The sequence below is a fragment of the Talpa europaea genome (genome assembly GCF_964194135.1).
Source record: "Talpa europaea genome assembly, chromosome: 14".
In the NCBI taxonomy this organism is placed as follows: domain Eukaryota; kingdom Metazoa; phylum Chordata; class Mammalia; order Eulipotyphla; family Talpidae; genus Talpa; species Talpa europaea.
In genome coordinates this window covers 91168822-91189563 of record NC_140082.1, presented here as the reverse complement: position 1 = coordinate 91189563, position 20742 = coordinate 91168822, and the positions used below count along the sequence as shown (strand labels likewise).

Below are 20742 nucleotides of genomic sequence, written 5' to 3'. Positions count from 1 at the left end.
CCCGGGGCAGGCCCGGCCAGCGCTTGCCCCGCCCGGGTGAGATGACTCGGCTGTCTGCAGGGCACCGCCTGCGGGTCTCCCGGGACCCACTGCAATGGACTGGGCTTCCTGAGCCTCGCGGGGGGCCAGCAGGCAGGGGACACCAGCAGGGGGGCAGGCCCCGGCCTGGGCTCCCTGCCCAGAAGAGGTGGAGAGCAGCGCTCCCCAGCCTTGCTTCGTAGGCAGGCCCAGGGCTGTGGGCACGGCCGCCGGCCCGTGGGTCTGGACTCCTCTGCCCTGCCGGCAGCACGCACCGGAGGGGCCTGAGGAGGGCAGCTGTGTGCTACTTACCCGGCCGCCCAGGCCCTTCCCACGGAGGGGACTGGGAAGACCACCCTGTGCCACCCCTGGGTGTGTCTGGCTCACAGGACCAGAGGGAAGGGACAGTCGGACTGTGGCCAGCGCTGGGCCATCGGTCAGCATGGCGGCCTCCGGCCAGGGGCTGTCCCCCAGCACAGGGACAGACTGGCTGGGGGGTGAGGCTGGGGGGGCCGCTTTGTCACCCCCAGGGTCACAGCCTCACTCATGCATATGACAAGGACGATGCTGGGGCTCCAAGGGTGCGCCCAAGCCCACCCTCGCCATCCAGCCCCGCACAGGCCAAGCTGCCGCTGCAGGGTGCGAGGGCAGCCCTACGGCGGCGTCTGAGGACCTAGGGGCCTGGGTTGTGCAGGGGGCACCGAGGCTCAGCAGGGCCTGCAGAGGTCGTCCTGCCCTCATGCCACCCCCGCAGCCCACCCTCGTGACCCCCAAATCCAAGGAGCCGAGGCACACTTTGCAAGGTAGATCATGTTTACACGTGCCGGCCGCGACGTGCTTCATGGGGGGAGGGGTGGTGGCTGCGGAGGGAAAGCACCATCTGGGCCAGGGCCGGCTCCCTGCGGTGTGCTGGGCACCCAGGCCGATGCGCGATCAGTCTGTGCAGGCATGGGGGCAGGGTCCGTGGCGGGCGGGGTGCCCTGGCCAGGCGGGGGACAGGAGCGGCAGCACTGGGCGCGGATGGTGGGCAGCTGGCAACGGCCCAGCAGGCGCAGCATCTCGCAGAAGCCGAAGGCCAAGCGGTCCCGCTCGCAGTCTGGCGGGCAGGTGGGGGTCAGGGCTGGGCCGGGCACGGAAAGGCCCCGCCCCGTGCCCTGGGGTTCCCTCAGGCTGTGGTCCTGGGAGCGCCGGCAGCTACCGCCAGGCCCGACTGGCTCTGCAAGCTCCCTGGCCTGCCCCGGCCAGCCTGCCAGGACTGCGGGAGTGGCACTGCTGGGCTCGGGTGTCCAGAGGAGGCCCGAGGCCACAGCAACCGCCCCGCCACCCCACGCAGGCTGCATCCCAGGTCAGGATGAGGTCGGGGCTGAGCCGGGCGGCAGAGCCTGTGGGGCCTGTCTGGGCGGCAGGCGCCCTATGTCCTGGTCAGCTGTACTAGGCAGTGGCTGGCTCCCAGCCTCCTGGCCTCGGCCTCTGTGCCCGCAACTCCCCTCACTGGGCCCTGTGAGGGTGGACGTGGGGGACAGCTGCAGCCCTCCCCACCAGCTCTGGGTGGCAGACCCTCCCCCACGCCGGGCCCGCGACCTCGCTGGCCCCAGCCCCTCAAAGGCCAGGGCACGGTATCCACTGCCCACTGCCCGCAGGGCCAGTACAGGGTCCTAGATGTCCCGCCACAAACCACCCACACACCCAGAGACGCCAGGCCTCAGAGTCTGAGCCCCCCACTGCCACCGCGATCCCCACCCAGCGCCGACCCCACCCTTTCCCCACCTGGCCCTGAGAGGCCAGCCAGGGCCGCGGGGCGACAGGCCCCATGGGGTGTGGCGGCAACAGCCAAGAGACGCCTGCGGAGGCCGAAGCCGTGCCTGCTCGTGGCTGCCAAGGGCCAGCACGGGGAGGCGGGCAGTACAAGGCCAAACCCCAGGCTGGGCGTGTGAGGCAGGCGCTCTGCGGCTGGGGGCTCCGCAGAGAGATGGGCCAGGAGGGCAGCCCCGCCCGCCCCAGGGTTGGGGGCAGTGGATGTGGGGGAGGCAGAGGCCGGAGGGGGCAGGCGCCGAGGCTGCACAGCTGCGGGGCCAAGTGAGGCCAGCGGCTTGCCCCGCGGGCTGCGGAAGCACCCCTGTTGCACACATGCCCCGTGCGTGAGTGGCCGCCTCTGGCTGGGCCTCTCCCCGCCAGGACCCCGGGGCCAGGCCTCGGGCGCTCCAGCCGGATGGACACAGCTCGTCGGAGACAGGCCTGGCCTCGTCGGGGCACCGAAGGGAAAAAGCTTGCTCGAACCCACGTGGCAACTTGGGGGCCGGGTGCTGCCTTGCGGCAGAGCCCCAAGGCCTGCGGGGGCCCGTTGGCTCTGAACTGGCGCATCCTGTGCTGATGACCAGCCCACGGGGCTGTGGGCAACCCCCACTCCCCACTGGCTGCTGCCTCCCCTCCCCCAGCGGGGCGGGCACTCACGGGCAGGCGCAGGGGGCTGGCAGTCCTGGGTTCCACATGGCCGCGCACTATCCGGCCCGGCCTCGTGGCCACACTGGCCGCTGTCCTCCTCGGGCAGCCCCGTCTGGGAGTTGACACAACTGACCAGGCGCCGCTGGACACCACCGCCGCAGGCAGCTGAGCACTGTGGGAAGTGGGGTGAGTGTCCCGTCTGTCCCTGCGCCAGGGAGTGGGCACCCAGACTCCAGAGAGCCACCCCCACCCGCTGCCCCACTCGGTGCCCTGAGGGTCCGTACCAACCCCAGCTCTTGGGGGCCGAGCAGAGGGCCTGAGGGGAGCAGGACAGGCGGAGGGGGAGGCCCTCTGGCCGGGCTGGTGTGCTCAGAAACGCCCCAAGGGAGCTCTTCCCGTGCGCCTTCACCTAGCCCTGCCCCCAGCCCCACCAGCAGTGGGGACAGCGGAGCCATGCCCGCCTCAGGACTGCCCGCGGGACTGACCCCTCCAGGCCCCGTCCCCGGGCCCCGCACAGTCTGGGGGGTCATGGCCGCCCTGGGGCTGCAGGGAACCCCCAGGAGCCTCGCTCACCTGGCCCCAGGGCCCCACCACCCACTGGGCGCAGGGCTGGGTGTTGCAGGGCCTCGTGCCGCTGGGCCGCAGCGCCTCCTCGCAGAGCCCGGGCTCCGGGCAGGTCACCAGCCGCTGCTGCTCGCCGCCGCCGCAGGCCTCAGAGCACTGGAGGGGGCAGGGTCAGGCCGGCCAGGGCAGGGCCCCCAGCCCGTCCCACCTGGACCCCAGGCTCACCTCCCTCCAGGCAGAGGTGTACCAGCCGAGGCAGGGCTGGGCCCCGCAGGGCCGGCGGGTCGGGGGCTGGGCAGGCCCCGGCTGGCAGTGGAAGGGCCGCAGAGGCCGGAGGTCACGCGTGTCCACGCACTGCACGTCCCGCACGGAGAAGCCTCCCCCGCAGCTGCGGGAGCACTGGCCAGAGACGCGCATGTGCGTGGGCCCCGGAGCACAGGCTGCCTCGCCCGCCTGCCCCCACTCCCCTGCAGGGCCCGGGCCACCGGAGCGCAGAGGGGCGAGGGCCACCGCGCTGGGAAGCAGAGTTAGGGTGCCTCGGAGGGGGGGGCAGGCACAAGGGCAGGGCAAGCTGGCAGGGCCCACGCACCTTGCTCCAGCTGCCCGCCAGCCAGGTGGCGCAGGGCCGCAGGTGGCAGCGGCGGGCAGGCTGGGGGCGGCTGGCAGGGGTGCAGTCTTCCTCCCGGCCAGAGCTGCAGCGCACGGGCCTCCAGGCGGCGCCCAGGCCGCAGGTGGTAGAGCACTGGGGGGCAGGGGGCTGTGAGGCTGGTGGCCTCCGGGAGACTGGGGGGCATTGCCGCCCTGCCCTGGGGGCCACAACAGGCCCCCCCACCGCCCGCCAGGCCCGTGGCTCCCAGATGGTCGGAGGACGTCTCTTCACGGCCGCCCCCCAAGTTGGGTTGAACGGCCCGTTTCTCCCACCCAGACGAGCTGGGGAGCTCCTGCGTCAGGACCCCGTGCTGTCTGGGCGTGCGCCTGGCCCTGAGCGAGCTGCCCGCATGCCCACACGGCTCCAGGGACACAGGCAGGGGGCTCCACCCAGTCTCGCCAAGAGGACACCGAGGCCAACGGGCACTGGGTGACCGCACGGCTGCAGTGTTCCGAGTCCTGACCAGAACCCCCTAACCCTGCACCCCACTCCCAGGAGGCAGGACACACAGGCTGGTCTCTGTGCTCACCTGTGCTGGGGAGGACGGTCTGTGGCCCTGCTCAGGCCCCCCCCACCCCACGGGCATCCCACCCACCAGCGCCGCCCACACTTGCCTCACTCCAGTTGCCAACTTCCCAGCTGGCGTTCCCGGCAGGCGGCAGGCCGGTGGAGGGCTCCCCCTCAGCCAGGACGGGGGCCCAAGGCCAGGCCTCGGGGGCTCTGCTGCTGTGGGCCGGATGAGGATAAGCAGGGGTGGGCAGCGGCACGGAGCCGGGGGACGCTGCGGGGCCCCAAGGCCCCGGGCTCCGGGTGGCCGCCAGAGGTGGGCGCACAGTGCCAGCTGGGAGGAGGGGCCCTGGCGCCCCCGGGGTCCACAGGCCGGGAGGGTCAGCTGGCAGAGTGGTGGTGGGGGAGGGGGTAGCACCCCCCATGGGGGGCTGCAGTTCACGCTCCAGCGGCCCCCAAGGTACAGCCCCGGGAGTCCCCGGCTCCACTGGGTCAAGCCTGGGGGTTGAGGGAGCCGCGCCCCTGGAAAACAGCGGGGCTGTGGGGCTGGGCCTCGGGGGCAGGGGCGACACGCCGGGGCCGGGGGCTTCCTCCTCATCCTCAGAAACCTCGTTGGTCTCCTCCCACCGGGGAGCGGGAGGGCCGCTCTCGCTGCCCTCGGCCCCCCGGAACGCAGAGTGGGTCCCGGGGGCAGCAGGCAACTCCGTCCCGCCCTCAGAGGTGGGGGGCTGGAGCAAGCTGGGGAGCCCGAGGCCTGGGGCCCCTGTGGGGGCTCCCTGCTCAATTACAAAGGTCACAGAGTTCACCGGGGCTGGCTCCGGGGTCGGGAGTGGGGAGGGGTCAGGCTGGTGGGGCCGAGGGGCAGGGTACGTGCCCCGGGCCCCCTGGTCCTCGGTCCCTGGAGGCGCGCTGGCTGGCGCAGGCCTGCTGGGGGGCGGGGGCGTCTGGCCCCCCGTGCCCGCCTCGTCGGGGCTGGGCTGCCCGAGGGCCCCGTAGGACAGGTCCTCGTGGAAGGTGATGAAGTTGTAGTCGTAGTAGAAGTCGTCCACGAGCACGGGCCCCGGCAGGCCCGGCCGGGGGGCCTCGTCGATGGCATTGTCCTCGGGGGCCGGCGCGGGGGCCGGCGGGCGGGGGGGCGGCAGGCGGGGGATGAAGTCCACCTCGTTGAAGAGCTCGTGGCTGTAGGAGCCGCTGCCCGAGCCTTCGGGGCCCAGCACGCCCGGGACCCGCGGGCAGGGTGGCAGGGGGCAGGCGGCCTCACCGGCTGGCCGCTGGGCCTCCTCGCAGGGGACGCTGCTGTCGTTGGTGCAGAGCACGGTTCGGTGCCGAGTGCCTGCCCCGCAGGTGGCTGAGCACTGTGGGCGCGGGAGGCTCAGGCCGGGAAGCTGAGTGGGCACCCTGCTCCCGACACGCCAGCGCCCCCACCTCACCCGCCCCTGCCCTATCTGCCCCCCAAGACCGCGGTCCGTGGCAACACCTGGCCGGGGCAGCCCCCAGGTACTGGGCAGGAGCAGGACCCGGGATGCCCCGTCTGGCCGGCCCCACCTCCCCGCATCCTTCCACCCCAACGCACCTGAGACCAGTTCCCCACGGCCCAGGTGGCCGGACAGGGCACGTGGTGGTTGCAGGGGGTCTCGGCGGGGGGCGGGGGCAGGTGCTGGCAGGCGGGCGGCTGCAGGGCGCGCTGTTCATGTGGGCCCACGCCGCGGACGCACAGCACGGCGCGCCGGGACAGGCCCCCAGGCCCGCAGGAGCGGGAGCACGGCTGCCACTCTCCAGCCCACCACCTGCGTCGGAGGGCGGGCACGTGGCGGGGGCGGCACCGGCTCTGGGTGCCCAGCCCGTGCCCCGCCACCCCGCCCTGGTCTGTCTGCGGGCGAGGACCGCAGATGAGGGAGCAGGCCCATCGGGCCAGCCAGAGGCGCCTGGGCCTGGGGCCGCCTGAGGGGCTGAGAACTGGTGCTGGGGCCATCAGCTGGTGGGGCGGGGGGTGGCCAGGTGGGGGTTCGGAGCAGCCAGGGCAGTGCCCGGCAGGCCCACCTGGCGGGGCAGGGCTCCTCGCTGCACTTCCGCTGGCGGTCCTCGGGCCGGCCCAGGGGGTCACAGTGCCCGTCGTCCACGGGGCCCGCCTGCTGACTCATGCAGTGGACGCTCTGCCTCTGTGTACCTGGGGGGCCACGTGCTCAGCCTGTGGGCGCTGGAAGCCCTGCCCTCAGCACTGCCAGGCCCTCGCTGCCCAAAGCCCTCCACACTGCCTGCTGACCCTCCAGGTCCTCGGCTTCCGCCCCAGCTGAGGCTGAGTGGGCGGGACCAGCCCAGGCCTCCTCCCGGCGGAAGAGCTGCTCTGAGCCGGCCCAGCTGCTCTGAGCCTCAGCGTCGGCCCCTGCAACAGGGCACAGATGGGCACAGGTGCTGACCGGCTGGGGCCTGCAAACCCCACCTCGCCACACCCACCTCGGCCCTGCTCAGACGGTGGGGGACAGACCCCAGCCGTGCTGCGGCCTCCCACCGCCAGAACTGCTTTTTGCTCAAGTCACGGTGGTTCCTGCTGGAAACCCCCTGCTGCAGTGAGGTGATGGGAACGTGGGCAGGGGCAGGGCACCCGGGACACAGAAGGGCAAAGGGACACGGACGCTGGGGTGGCAGGTGCCCGCCTCCCAGGAGGGGCTGGAAGTTGGGGCGCAGGCGGGACAGGCTCTGGGGGACCAGGCGGCCTGCTGCAGCAGGAGATGCAGCCCAGGGATTGCCGTCAGGCTCAGGGCGCCGTGAGCCATCGTCCTCACCTGAGCCACAGGTGACCGTGCACGCGGTCCAGGGGCCAAAATGCCAGGAGAACACGGGCAGCTGGTCCTGGCCGGGCGCTGCGGCTGCCCTGTGGATGGTGTACTCGTAGCGCACGCCAGGGTTGCGCTCCTGGAACAGGAGCTGGGGGGCAGGGGCGTGAGCACAGGGGCCGGCCATCCCCCACCTGCCTCCGGGCTAAGCTGAGCCCGATGGGGAATCAGAGGCAGAAGGAAGTGACCACCCAGCACCCAGGTGCCCCCCACCCCCCGCGCCCCCGCGCAGGTGGGCACCTGGATCCACACGGGCCGGAGAGTGGGGCCCCGGGACGTGAGGTTCTCCCAGTTGCCGGCGCGCCTGTAGGTGAAGGTGGCCCCCGCCACCGGGTAGTCCCCGGCCCACTGGATGGTCCAGCCGCCGTTGAGGAAGTGCTCCTCAGGGTCCTCGCCCCGCAGCGCCAGGAAGTTGGCGGCCTCGGCCACCTCCTCGATGCGGATGTCGCGGGCGCCCGCCGGGATCAGCGCCACATCCACGTAGCCTGCGGGCAGGGCGGGGTATGCACAGATGGCGGGGAGGCTGCCTCACCCCTGCCCACCGCAGCGTCAGCGTCCACCCCAGCTGCTGGCCAGCTGTGCCTTGTTCGCCCACCCCGGGGCGCCCCTCCTGGGGCCTCTGCCATTAAGGCTGCGCCGCCCCCCACCCCCATGGGACGGAGCAGACCCAGGCCCCAGGTTCTGCTGGGTCTGACCCAGCTCGCTCCGCCTGCCCTGCATTGCCCGGCCCAGGGCCCTGAGGGGTCAGGGGGCTCTGGGGGGCATGGCCTGCTCCTGGTCCAAGCCACCTGCGGCTCCCTATGCTATCTCCAGCCCCTGGGGCACCGTACCCAGCCCCTCGGCCTCCTGGAAGGTGGCTGTGACCGTGTGGCAGCTTGAGCCGTTCCCACGGCACACGCCACAGCGGTCCTCCTCGGCCCCCGAGTCGATCTGGAAGTCACAGCCCACGCTCTGCAACACAGGGGGGCAGCGTGAGCCCTACCCGCGCCGACGCACCCCCGTGGGCCCCTCCCCGCCTTTCCTCAGCTCCGAGAGAGGGAGTCAGGCACCAGGTGGGCAGGAAGTGGGCCCCTGGCGCCCAGTGTGGACAACTGGTCCCAGGAAAAGGAGTCGGAACCCAGGATCCCCGCTGACCACCCTGAGCCAGGCCCCTGGGCCCTGGCCTCCGTCCCTGGAAACCCCGATAGCCTTGGACGCAGGCCATGGCTGCAGGGGTCAGGGTGGGGGAGCCGGAACTGCCTGCAGACCCCAGCTCCGGCGCCTCACTCAGCCCTGCTCCTGGACACACCCCGGGCAGGTCCCGACTGTGGGGTGGGGCACAGGCAGGGCTGGGGCTGTGAGGGGGCCAGGCCGGCCAAGGGCTTCACTGGCCTCGCTGGAAGGCCCAATGGCACAACTGAGGAGGTGGCCAGAGGGTCCAGGAGGGACACGGAGGCCCCGCCGCTCACCTTGCAGATGCCGTTGATGCAGAGGTCGCGGCTGGCCTGGCCCTGGTAGCAGGGCGTGCCGTCCACCACGGCGTCCCGCAGCTTCTCGGCGAAGTGCGCGCTGGTGGGCTGGCAGTGCAGCTCGCAGGGGTTTTCTGGGGCCGGGGGAGGGGCTGTGAGGGGGTGGGGCCCTGGCCCGGACCCCGCAGGGGTGTGTGCGGCGACGGGTGGGGCGGGCAGGGCCGCAGTGTCCCTGGGGGCGCTCACCGTCGTTGGCCACGGGCACCCACGTGTGCAGCTGGCCCTGGTACAGCATGGTGTCGAAGCGGCTGCACTGGACGTGGCGGAAGGAGGGGCGGCCGGGGGGGCAGGCCTGCAGGCTGCAGAGCCGGAAGCGCTTCCTCTCGCCCACGCAGTACCTGCCCTTGTACTTGGGCCTGGGGGACGGCACCGTGAGCACCGGCACCCCGAGACTGAGGTGGGGGGGCCAGGCGAAGCCACTCCCACGGGTGCTGGCGACCCCGGGGTGGGGGGTGCCGGGCTCCCGGGACCCCACACGCCCCACCCCCCACAGCCCTCCCGAACGGGCGCAGGCACTCACGGGGGCTGCGTGCACTGCCGCTCCGCGCTCTGCACCCCCGCGCCGCAGCTCCGCGAGCACACGGACCAGGCGCTCCAGCCCGACCAGCCCCCGTCCACCGCCGCGGGCCGGAAGCCCACCGGGACGCACTCCCCGTTCAGACACCACTGCGGAGAGGGGGCCGCCCACGGTCAGTCACGCTGGCCGCCCCAGACCGAGGAGGCCCCGCGGACACAGCACAGGCCCACGCCCCACCTTGCTCTCCCCACACCGGGTGCCATCCACGGCGGCGTCCAGCTTGGAGTGGCAGGTGGTCCCCACGGAGCACCAGAGGGTGTGGCAGACATTCTGTGGGGAAAGACAGGCTCGCCCCTGGCACCATCCAAGGGTCCCGGTGCCCAGCTGGGACTGGCACGCAGGAGCCTTGTCCTCACTGTGCTGTGTGAGGGGTGCCTGGGCTGGGCCGGGCTCAGCTGACTGCTCCTGGGCCTCTGGCCACCCTCTACTCGCCTGCCCCGGCCACACCAGAGACCCCGGTACCGGGCACAGGGTCTCTGCAGCCCAGAGGCGACACTCAGGCCCCCTCCTGACCCTAGAGCCGGCAGGTGGGTTCAGACCGGGGGCCTGCCAGGCCTCTCCACAGGCCGCAGGGCATCTCTCAGTGTCTCTTGGGGGGGCCAGGCTGCTGGTGAGGAGACCCCTCAGTGTCCACTCGTGATTATGCTGGCGTCCACGTCCCTCACGCCCCCGCCCTCCATGCTCACAGCCCAGACCCCCACAGCCGCAGCCCCTGCACAGCGCTCCCCACGGCCGCGCCGCTCACGTCCATGTCCCGGCAGAAGGCCGAGTAGGGCCCGTACTGCAGGCGGCACTGGTGGCCCACGTCGTACAGGACCCCGGGCGGCACGGAGGGGAAGTCGATGACGTCCTTGGCAGGAGGGTCGTCCAGGCACTGGCCCCACCCTCGGCTGCAGAGAGGACAGGGCCCAGGCCTGAGAGACCGCAGGGGGAGGGGAAGTCTACGAGGGTGGGGGGCGGGGCAGCTGGCGCCTGGCCGTGGGGGCACGCCAGGCCTCAGGCAGCTGCTTGGCGGGGCACTGAGCAGGGCACGGAAGGGCCCGGCTCCTTCACCCAGGACAGAGATAGGGCAGGCGCCGCCAGACGGGGTGGGGCAGGGGGCCGGGGGAGGCGGGTCCTGCTCCCGCCTGCCCAAGCCTCGGCCCTGCCCAGCCCGCCCGCGCCCTCCCCAGCCCGGGGCAGGGCTCACTCGAGGAACCTGGTGATGTACTGGCGGCTGCAGCGGGACCAGGTGAGGGGCGCCGCGTCGTACAGGAGCTGTGGAGACATGATGAAAGGCCGTTTCCCAACGGGCTGGCAGTCATTGCCGCTTCCGTCGTGCTGAATGCCAAAGCTGCGCGAGAGCAAGGCCGGGGCGGTGAGCGGGGAGGCGCCCAGCCCGGGCCTGCCTGGATGCCCTCCCTGCAGCCGGACCAAGGACCGAGGGTGGGGCGGCTGGCACGCGGGCAGCCGGAGGGTCCGGAGCCCTTCCCAGCCGGCCGAGGTGTGGGCGCCGTCCCAGCTGGGGTCAGGCAGGCCCGGGGTGCTGATGCCAGGAGCCCCCTGCAGAGGCCACCGGCCAGCCCCCCCGGCCTCGGGTCACAGAGCAGTGGGGGCCAGGAGTCCACAGTGCAAGCAGAGGGGCCCCACGGCCACTTTCCAGCTCCCCGCCCCCGCGGAGGCAGCCGGTCCAGCCCCAGGGGGAGTGGACCCCGGGTGGACCCCTCCTGTCTGCCGCAGCAGCAACCTGGTGCGCGGGGACAGAGCAGACAGGGCATGGCCAGTCCTCGCCCAGAACTCTGTGGTCCAAGGCCGCTGCCTGGGCCCGGGGGGAGGCGGGTACCTGTGCCCGAGCTCGTGGGCCACGGTGAAGGCCAGGGGCAGGCCCGAGTCCTCATTCACGCTGCAGCTGCGGAGCGGCTGGCACATGCCCGCCACGTGGGACAGGCCCAGGGTCTCGCAGGGCTGGTTCACGGCCGCACACAGGTCCTTCCTGCAAGGCAGAAGCGGCCTCAGGCTGCCCGCAGGCCCTGCCCACCCGGGAGAGGGCTCGAGGCTTGGCCGCTGTCCAGGCCCGGGACAGCCCCTGCCCTGGCTCGGCCAGCGCCCCAACTCTGGCCTGGGGAGTGGCAGCCAGCCGGGGCCCGCAAGCCAGCAGCAGGGGGAACCCCAGCGGGAAACAGGCGACTCCCCCCAGGGCCTCCACACCAGAGTGGGTGCTACATGCGGTCACACACTGTCATCACGGAGGCGGGGGCCGCAGCTGTCCTGCCCTCACAGCTGCTCCCAGACCCCCACGGGTGCGCAGGGCACGGGCCAGGCCTGCGCGGGCCGGGTGAGCAGCAGGCTCCGGCGTCCCCGCCCACCCGCCGCGCCGCGTACCGGGTAAGCAGGATGGCCGTGTCGTGGTGCAGCGGGTGGGCGTCCCCCCGCATGTTGATGCTCTTCTGCCACTTGCAGAAGCTGCGCAGGGTGTGGTCTGCGTGGTGCGTGACCTTTAGGCCCTCCTGGGGGCAGAGAGCAGGCGTGTGAGCCCGCTGACCGAAAGGCCGCCCCATTTGCACACCCCGGGGCCCAGGCCGCTGGGCCAGGGGTCTGGTCCCGCCCGCAGCGTGACATTCCTCCCGGCGGCACCTCCGGGCGGGCACCAGATGGGCAGCGGGTGGGCGTCAGGCCGAGGGGCCCCCGCTGGGGCAGCCGGGGGCAGGGCGGGCCCGTCTCACCTCCTCATCCTCCAGCAGCACCAGCCGGACGATGGTGACGTGGATGGGGTTCCCGATGCTGGGGTCGTGGAAGAGGCCGGCCACCTGCCGAGACAGGGGGTCAGGCTGCCCCGCCCCCGCCTGCCCCCTGCAGCTGCAGGGGACCTTCCCATGGGACCCCACCCAGCCCCTCCCAGGTCTGGAGCCCCATCTCAGGCGCTGACCCCACCACACCGCTGCCCAGCTCCCTGGCCAGTCCAGGCCCTTGGTGCCCGCTCAGCCCTGGCCGGGGCGGCCTGCCACCCGGGGAGGTGAGATGTCTAGTGGGCCTGGAAGGGCGAGGGGCCAGGGCGGGGTCTCCTGGGCTCTGCCAGCCCATCTGGCCGGGCTGGCTGGACCCCGCGCAGCCCCAGGAGGAAGGCCGCCCGCGACGGAAGCCATCTGCTCCTTCAAAGCCCCCCAGACAGCAAAGCTACTGGCTGCAGGCCCCGCAGCCCCGAGGACAGCGGGCCCCAGAGCAGAGGCCAGTCCCTCTTCCAGAAGCCGGGGGTCTACTGCCCCCCTCTGCTGACCTCTCCATCCCGCCACCACCACTGCCCTGTCCTTGACCAGCATCTTGTCTGGCCACTGCGGGGGTCCCCTGCAGCCAGCATCCGGGTCCCTGACACACCGGGGGCCCTAAACCTCCTGCGGAAGCTCCCAAGGGCCGGCAGGCTCCCAGGGGCCTCTCCCACCCCACACCACGGCCCCTCTGAGGCCAGCTGGGTGGCGCTGGGCAGGACCCCAGAGTGCCACCACCACCGCCCCGGGCCAGACCTCCCTCGCCTGCCACCCTCACCATATTCATGACGGTCAGCACGTAGCTCTCCACTTGCGGCTGCCCATGGTACTCCACCATCTTGGCGTCGGCCACCACCAGGGTCTCCACCCACTTCTCCTTGCTGACAGAACGCTGCTGCCGCCGCTGCTGCCACCGCTCTCGCCGGGGCTCGGGCTCCAGGGACTCTGTGGGCCCAGGCAGGGCTCAGCTGCCAGCGGCCAGTCACGCACCTCGGGGCTCTCCTGGGCACGCGCTGGAGCCCCAGGAGCAGTGGCCGGCCTCCTGGGCTGGCACTGCCCGTGTGGAAGTGGTCACAGCTAGTGGCCCAACCAGACCCCGGTGGTCAGGCAGAGGGTCTCGTGTGGGCATGCGTGGTCCCGCCCGGACGTGGCCGAGACGCGCCTGACTGACCTTGTGGGCTCCCCTGCCCACAGATCAGGAGGGGCAGATGATGAAGCTGGAGAAACTGAGGCAAGAAGAAGCCTCTGTGCCAACCTGTGCCAGCCAAGTCCCTGAGCTGTGGGCAGCTAACCAGGGAGGTGCCAGGGACGCTGCCCCCAACCCACTGCCCCGAGGACGACTCTGACCTGCTGGGGGTGGAAGTGGTTTCCACTAGCTGCCCCCACAGGCCCGGCCTCTGGAGGGGCAGGGAGAGGTGGGGGTGGGGTGGGGTCAGCCAGAGGGGCTGGTCTAAGGGAGCCTGCGCGTCAGGCCCACATGTGCCTGGGGGCACCGGCCGCCAGGGTGTCCGTAGTCTGTCTGTGCCAGACCATCCAAGGGAGGCAGGCATGGGAGTGCCGAGAGAGGCTTCTAGAAAGGCCACCCATTGCCCCCAAGGTGCAGCAGAAGGGATACCTTGCACCCCGCAGGTGCCTGGGGGCCTGGAGTCCCCCCATTCCAGCCGCGGGTCCGGGGCCTGGCGTCTGTACACCACGTGGGGCTGGGCGCGGCCGGGCCGGGCTGGGGCACCCTCCAGGGGCTCGATGAAGTAGTCCTGGTCCGAGAGCCTGAACATGCCTTTCTGGGGCAGGCGGCAGGGTTCACGTGAGCAGGACTGGGGTGACGCAGCTACCCAGCCAAGCCCTCCTGCTTCCACTGCGGCCGAGCCCGAGCACCCCTCCCCGGGCTCTCCACCTTCCCCTGCCTGGAACTGTCTGCCCTGGCGTCCAGCCAGAGGCATCCAGGCTGACCGGCAGCCCCTTGGTTGCACTCACCAGGCCGTCGCAGGCACTGATGGCCGCCGGGCCGCCCTCCAGCTCGGGGTCCCGCACGTGGCCCAGCAGGTGGCAGGCGGGGGCTTGGGTGTGGACGAGCGTGCGCCCCAGGCCGCCGCGCCGCCGCGTCTCCCTCACGAAGCCGGGCGCCAGCAGGTGCGCGTTGGCGCTCAGGTTGAAGCGCAGCGTGCGGCCGTGGAACAGCAACTCGTAGAAGGCGGGCGCGGCCCGGGGCGCCGACACTGCCCTCTTGCGCAGCGCGCGCGGCCACAGCTCGTAGGACAGGAAGGCGCCCCCGGCGTCCACGCGCACCGGGTGCACGATATCCCGCGCGCCCCAGCCGGGGGCCGGCCCTGCGGGGACCAGAGCAGGAGGCGCTGGGGGTCTCGCGGCGCCGCCGCTCGCCCTCCTGCGCCTTCCTCGGCTTGTCCCGGAGTCACCGCTCTCACCTCAGGCTGCCGCTCCGGCCGCCCGCCCTCCCCCTCTGCCGCAGGGCCCTGCAGGGCTGGGGCCGTCCTGGCGAGGCTGTCACATCCTCCCAAGTCCTCCCACTGCCCCGGGCCCCTGCGGTCCCTGAGAAAAGCCACAGACGCCTCTGCCTGGAACCTTATTTCACCTACCTGCAGCTGGAAGCAAGCAAAAATATTTTATCTTTTTAATTTGGCAGCAAAGGCGCAGCTGTTCGCTACCTCGCCGCGTTGCTGATACTCATAGTGGACGGAAACGAAACGCGACGCCCACCTAGAAGCGGGGCCAGCTGGGAGCTGTGGCTGACCCGTCCTCACCTCTCCCACCCCGGTCACTGGACACTCCGGTAAGCCCGTGCCCCAGAGGCTGCAGACCCGGGCCAGGGCCTGGCGAGAGCCAGGGAGGCTCAGGACAGGGGAGCCTGGCCGAGCACCCCACAGCCAGTGCCGGAACCGAGGCCGGACCCAGCCCCCCAAGGGCCTCCCCTAACCACCAGCCCTCTGTGGCCGCCCTGAGGCCTCGACCTCGCGCTGGCACAGTGGGGGCCGGACTCCAGGAGTCAAGCTCCCCTGGCCACTCGCGTGAGTCTCCAAAGGGGCCCGGGGCCGCACGTCAGCGCAGCACTGGGGCAGAGGAGCCCGCGGCGGCCCCTCTGGCCCGGTCTCCCTCTGCGCAGTCTGAGGCTTCTCCAGCCCAGGCCCCGCCTGACCGCGGGGAATGCCCAGCTCCCAGGACCCTGGCTGCTCATGGCCCGACCCCAGCCCCCGGCCTAGGGGCGCCCGCCGGGGGTGGAAGGGAAGCCGAGCCCACTCTCCCCGTCTGCGGGCCACGCCGCGTGAGGCGCCCGCCACGGCAGCGCTGCTGACGTCCCGCGCCCAGCAGGCCCGCAGTGTGGAGACCCTGGGCCCAGGCAGGCGGCCCCGCGTCCGCTGAGTGGCCCTGGCGAGACTTCTGCCCCCGTTTCAGGAGCGAGGGCCTTCCAGGCAGCTTGGGTGAGTGTTTGCTGACAACAAACCCCAGGTGCAGCCCCACTGAGCCAGCTTCTCCGGGAAAAGGGGCAGGGAAGGGGGGTCCAGACGCCCGAGGGGGCCCGGAGCCCCGGGGCCTGGGCCGTTCCTGGACTCTGAACACCCGTGGGTGCCTGGCCCACTCAGACCCGGGTTCTGGGGCTCAGAATCCACGTTTCCTGGGTTCTTCCAAACCTTCCGGGGACTCTGACGCGGACAGCTCAGGGGCAGGTTTGCCAGCCAGGGCTGCACCCTGGGGCTTTGCGCTAAGGCCGCTTGGGGTTGGGGCGGCACAGCCACGGCCACAGACCTGGTTTTCGCTTGTCACTTGCTGATGGGGGGGGTTGTCTTGGCTGGCGCAGCATTGGAACACGTTAAATCACTTGTCGATATTTAAGTCACGGGATTTTGGAAAACACCTGCACATTCGGCTTTCCCTGAGGCCTTCCCGCCCCCCACCAGGCCTGCCTCCCGCCTGGCAGAGACCTCCGGCCTCGCAGGGCCCGGTAGGAAGGGCCTGGTCCCCCGTCTGAGTCTCCACCGCTCCCTATTGTCTTCCCAGCAGCAGGGAGGCCTGACACTGCCGGCGCCAGGCCCGCCCCGCGAGCCCCCCCAGCCCCCCCGTGCTGGGAGTCAGAACTCTGCGGCCGAGGGCGGCGCTGTCCCTTTGGCACGGTGTTCACCCTCATTTCCGGACAAGACCCCGAGTGACAAGGCAGGCCTTCCGTGGACCGCAGCGAGGCCAGGTGACACGCACGCCTCCTCCGGGGCTGCCTCCGCGTGCCTTGCACACACACGTGCACACGGGCGGGGGCGCAGTGCTGTGCAGAGGACGAGGGAGCCCCGCGTGTGACACTTCCCCGGGCCAGCTGTGACCGCTGGGCTCCGCGGGCAGCGCCCGGCGGGCAGGGTCAGGCTGGTCTCGGGAGCTCCGGGCTGGCCAGGGGGAGGGGCTCTGAGCGCAGCAGACAGGGCTCCTCCGGGACGGGAGGCAGGACGTGCGCCCTGCAGGGGCCAGCCACACCGGGAGGCGCCCGCTGGTCCCTGGACCCCTGGCCTGCCCGGCTCACCTGGCGTCAAGAGACCATGCGTGGAGCGGGCGCTGCTGGCAGAGGCGCCCCCCTCGCGGCTCCCGGCCCTGGCTCCCCAGAGCCCGGAGGTGGGCGCTGCCCCACAGGGCGGCCCTGGGTGTCCCGGGACGGCCCTCCCCAGGGTCCCGGCGCTGCCTCCAGCTCTGGCCGCCCCCGCAGGGGGGTGCGGGGGCGAGAGAGGCGAGAGCCGAGGGGCGCGAGGAGGCACTCGCGGGAGAGCCCGCCCGTCCCGCGCGCCGAGGCCCGTCCGGTCCCGCCAGGCGGGGCTCGCTCGGCCTCGTCCTGGCCGAGTCCGCGGAGTCCCTCGGCCCGCGCGCCGCTTCCGGCGCCCGCCCGCCCGCCCGCCCGCCCGCCCGCCCTGGGACGCGCCCCGGAGCGGCGCCCGGCCCCGGCCCCGGCCCCCACCCGGCCGAGCTCGGCGCCGCGGCCCGGCCCCGCGTGGACAGCGCCGGCCCGGCCCACGCGCGCTCGCGGGGGGAGGAGCGGCAGGAAGTGCGAGCCGCGGGGTCCCCGCGCGCCCCCCCCCAGGCCCTCGCGGCGGCGGCGGCCCGGAGCCGGGGGGCAGGCGGGGCTCGCGGGGAGCACCGGCGTCCACGCCCTCGGGCCGCGCTGGGGGCGGGAGGTCCGCGACCCCACCCGGTGCCCCCAGCCCGGCGCGGGGCGGGCGCGGGGCGGGCGCGGGGGGGGCGCGGGGGGCGCGGGGGGCGGCCGCGCGGGGGGGGCGGGGCGGGGGGCGGCCACCCACCTGGAGCGGGCGCGAGGGCCCCGGGCGCCAGCGCGCACAGCAGCAGCAGCGGCAGCAGGCGCCGGGGCGGGCGCGGGCCCGGCGGGGGGCTGCGGGGCCGCGGGCCGCGGGGCATGGCCGGGCGGCCCCGCGCGCGCTCTCGCCCGTCCCGTCGGCTCGCGGCCCGGCCCGGCCCGGCCCGGCCCGGCTCAGCGCCTGCCCGGCCCGGACCCCGCCAGGCGCAGCGGCGCGCGGTCCGCGGGCAACAAAGGCTGCAGGGCCCGCCCCTCGGCGCGGCGGGAGACGGGCCGGGCCAGGGAGAGAAGGAGGCGCGCCGGCCCCCGCCCCGCCCGCCCCCCGCCCCCGCCCCCTCCCGGCCCCCCCAGGCTCGCGGCCGGCGGGGCCCGCGGGCGGCCGGGACAGACGGACCCGCGCGCGGCCGGGCAGCCACAGGCCGGCGGCCACCGCGCACCGGCGGGACGCGCGCCCCGGGCAGCACCGGCCGGGCCCACGAGCCTGGGGCAGGGCCGGGCCGGGCCGGGCCGGGCCGCCGCGACCCACGCCCGCGCCCACGGCCCCCGGGGCGCCCCCTGGCGGCAGAGCTGGGCCGGCCGCCCGGGGCCGGGAGCGCGCGGGTCGGGAGCCTGGAATTCCCCGCGGCCGCCGACGCCCCGAGCTGCTGGCCCGGCGGCTCCGCACGGCGAGGACCCCGTTCTCCCCCAGGCGTGCTCGCCGTTCCTGGTCTGCATGGAGGGTCAGCGGGCAGCCTGTGGCCACAGGCTCCCGGAGGGGGTGGCACTGGAAGCTTGGCACGACCACCCCAGCCTCAGTCCCAGGCCCTCTGCCCTTTGTGTCCCCTGCCTGGCTCTGCCACCCCCATGCTCCAGGGAGCCCCTCCAAGGGGTGCAGTCCCCCTCTGGCTCTGGGCCAGCCCCCCAGCTTCCTCCCTGGCAGCTGCGGCCTGTGGGGGCCCTGCCTCCCGTTGTCAGCCTCCGAGCACGTTCCTCCTTCCAGGGAACCCCCTCCAGCACCCCAATCCCTGCCATCCTGGGGATCCACATAGCACAGTGCTGCCTCTCAGCTCCTTGACCCCAAGGAAGGCAGCCAGCCACCTGCTCTCTTGGCACTGCCCACTGTGTCGCCACTCTGAGCTCTGGGCCAGGCTTTTTCCCTTCGGAAGGCACAGAGGGGACAGGCTGCTCTGACCGTGCGCAGCCGTCACTGCACGGGCGGCTCCGTCCTGGGGAAGGCGGTGTCTCGCCCTCCCGCGGCTGGTTCTCCAGGGCAGCCCTGCTGGGCTCCTGGGATTTTGCAGGTTCCTGGAGGCTGGGGGGCTTTTGCACTGGGGGCAGAGCCAGGGCCACTGCTGTGCCCCAGGGTGCCGGTCCCGCAGCGAGTGCCCCGCCGCAGACTCAGCAGCGCCGGCCCTGCAGAGCCGGCTTCCGAGGCGCACTGGAGGCGCGCCTAGCTAGGTGCCCTGGCGCTGCATTTACTCTGCGGGCCTCTCGCCGTTGCTCAGGGTTCCACTTTGGTTGTAGTTCCCAAGGGTCGGCGTGGGGTAACGTCCCAGACTTCCTGGATTGTGAGAAGTCACTCTTCCTTCCCAAACCTGACCCCCCTCTTCGTCCCCAGGGACCACAGCTATTTCCGTTTCTCATAAATTCTTCCAGAGAAGCTGCCGAGGGACACAGGCACGGGGCAGTGCACCCACTGCCAGCCCCACCCGCTGGGCGCCCCACGCACTGCCCTCCGGCCGCCGCAGTGGGAGGCCCCTGGGGAGCTGGGAGCAGGCAGCCAGCTCGGGCAGAGGCACTGGCTTTGCTCGCAGTGTGCCTGGGCGGCGGCAGCGCTCTGGGGCGGGTGGCTGCCCCCTATGCCTCTGGGAGGGGTGTGCTGGGCGTGCTGCCCAGCTGAGCGCATCCGGGCTGCAGCCCGGGGGCCGGAGCCTCTCCACGCAGCCACGACCTCGGTGGGCCGCTAGCCCCCAAGTAAAGGTGTCATCTTTGGTGGGCCCCAACACCCCAGTCAATTGAAGAATTGCAAAAATAACTTAAATGCGAGCTTAGGGTACAGGTTGCTAAGCAAGGATGCCTGCCCCACCCCCAAAAAAAGAAAAGCAGGAAAGTAACTGGCCACGCGCTGGCCCCATTGAGACCTGCACACCACCCCCCAGCTGGGGCCTGCGCACCGCTTGTCTTGCCCCCCATCGCCCAAGTGCTGCCTGAGAGTGGCCCGAATGTGCCCTGGGACTTGGGTCTTTGTCCCCACGGAGACACCAGCACTGCCTCTGCGGCGGCCTCCACCCTCCCAGCCCCAGGCAGGCGGGAGGGTGGGCGGAGACGGGAGGCTCAGGCGGCGGGGCGCCCGGCCTGCAGCAGCCTTCATTCCCTGTGAACCTTGCCCCATGGGGGACGCACCACTCCTTTTACAACAAAGAAACTGTAGCGGGGGCTGAAGCCAAAGACAGTTACGGGGCGCCCCCTAGAGGGGGTGCTGGTGAGGACGGAGCCCCGGGGAAATGCTAAAAGGTATTGATTGCATTTTGGGGTGGAGACTCTGATAAGGAACACATGGGGGCAGAAGCAGCCCCGGATTTCGTGTTGGGGACTCAGCGTTTTCAGATCCTCAGCGATTCCGGGGTTGGCCACTGCTGCCCCCGCAGCACCGACGTCCCAGGGGCTGGTGCAGCCGATCTCGGAGAGGGACAGTCCGAGGCTCCTCCTGAAACTGTCCCCGGTCCTGCTGCTGTCACGCCGAGCGGGGGTGGGGCGGCCCGGGTGAGGCTCCTGAGCCAGAGAGTGGCCGCTGCCGGGCCCTTGGGCTGCTCTCGGGCCCTTGGGCTGCTGCGGCTGCTGTGTAGAGTGTCGTGCGTCTGGGGCTGCGCAGGCGTCCCGCCAGCTCCGGGAGCATCTCCTGTCGCGCCTCCTGCCGTCTCATGAGGTGGGTCTGGCCTGTGGTCTGGCTGCTGCGTGCTCCAGGCCACAGTGCGGGGAGACACCATCTTTAATGCTTTTTTGTTCAGGACTTTAAAACACCAGACACGGCTTCAGGGGAGGGAAGCGGCCATCTTGGCCTCAGTTACGCTTTGTTTTCCCTGCTTAGTTAAATAAACCCCATAGTTAAATAAACCCCATTGTTGTTGTTGTTCTCGAACCTGGTCTCGCCATTGTGCGTGTGGGTGAAGAACTCGGACAGTGACCGGTCAGCTACTTGGGCATGTCCTCGGCTGGGTTTAGTGCCCCTGCTGCCCGTATCAAAACCAGCAGAGAGGCCAGGGGCTGGCCAGAGGGCCCACATGATGGAGGCCAGGCCCTCGATGCTGGCAGGTTCCCTGCCCTCCACCCCCCGCCGCTGCGGCCAAGGACGGGGACTGTCCTCTGTGGCCCTGCTTCCGGAGTGGCCTCTGGGTCTGGCCAAGGCCGGGGTGGCTGTCTCTGGACTCCTGCCCATCATTGCCAGCTGGCTTCCAAGGGGGCCACTGGGGCCAGCCCCTTGCCTCCTGTGGCCACATGTGGCACCCTGGGGGCCGCCCATGAGGCCGGGGGCTCTGGGCACTCGCTCGCCTGGGGAGCCAGACTGTCCTGGCCACTGCCTGCCTGACACCTTCCTCTGTGGTTCTCCTTTTCCGTTTTTGAAGA

The 20742-nt window shown here is 72.2% G+C and overlaps 1 protein-coding gene across 1 annotated transcript; it reads right to left on the bottom strand.

The window, feature by feature from the left end:
• Positions 1–825: 825 nt before the first annotated feature.
• Positions 826–17240, bottom strand: ADAMTS7 (ADAM metallopeptidase with thrombospondin type 1 motif 7; the record flags this gene model as incomplete). The annotated part of the gene is made up of 24 exons (XM_084254103.1): positions 826–1114; positions 2470–2632; positions 3034–3180; positions 3250–3423; positions 3614–3766; positions 4288–5535; positions 5754–5967; positions 6221–6347; positions 6964–7105; positions 7255–7499; positions 7845–7965; positions 8463–8596; positions 8709–8878; positions 9043–9188; positions 9277–9369; positions 9845–9989; positions 10289–10432; positions 10922–11071; positions 11461–11585; positions 11802–11885; positions 12619–12785; positions 13456–13621; positions 13815–14167; positions 17126–17240. The coding sequence occupies 24 exons, from the start codon at positions 17238–17240 to the stop codon at positions 858–860; spliced, it is 4983 nt and encodes a 1660-aa protein (XP_084110229.1). The 3' UTR covers positions 826–857.
• Between the last annotated feature and the right edge of the window lie 3502 nt (positions 17241–20742).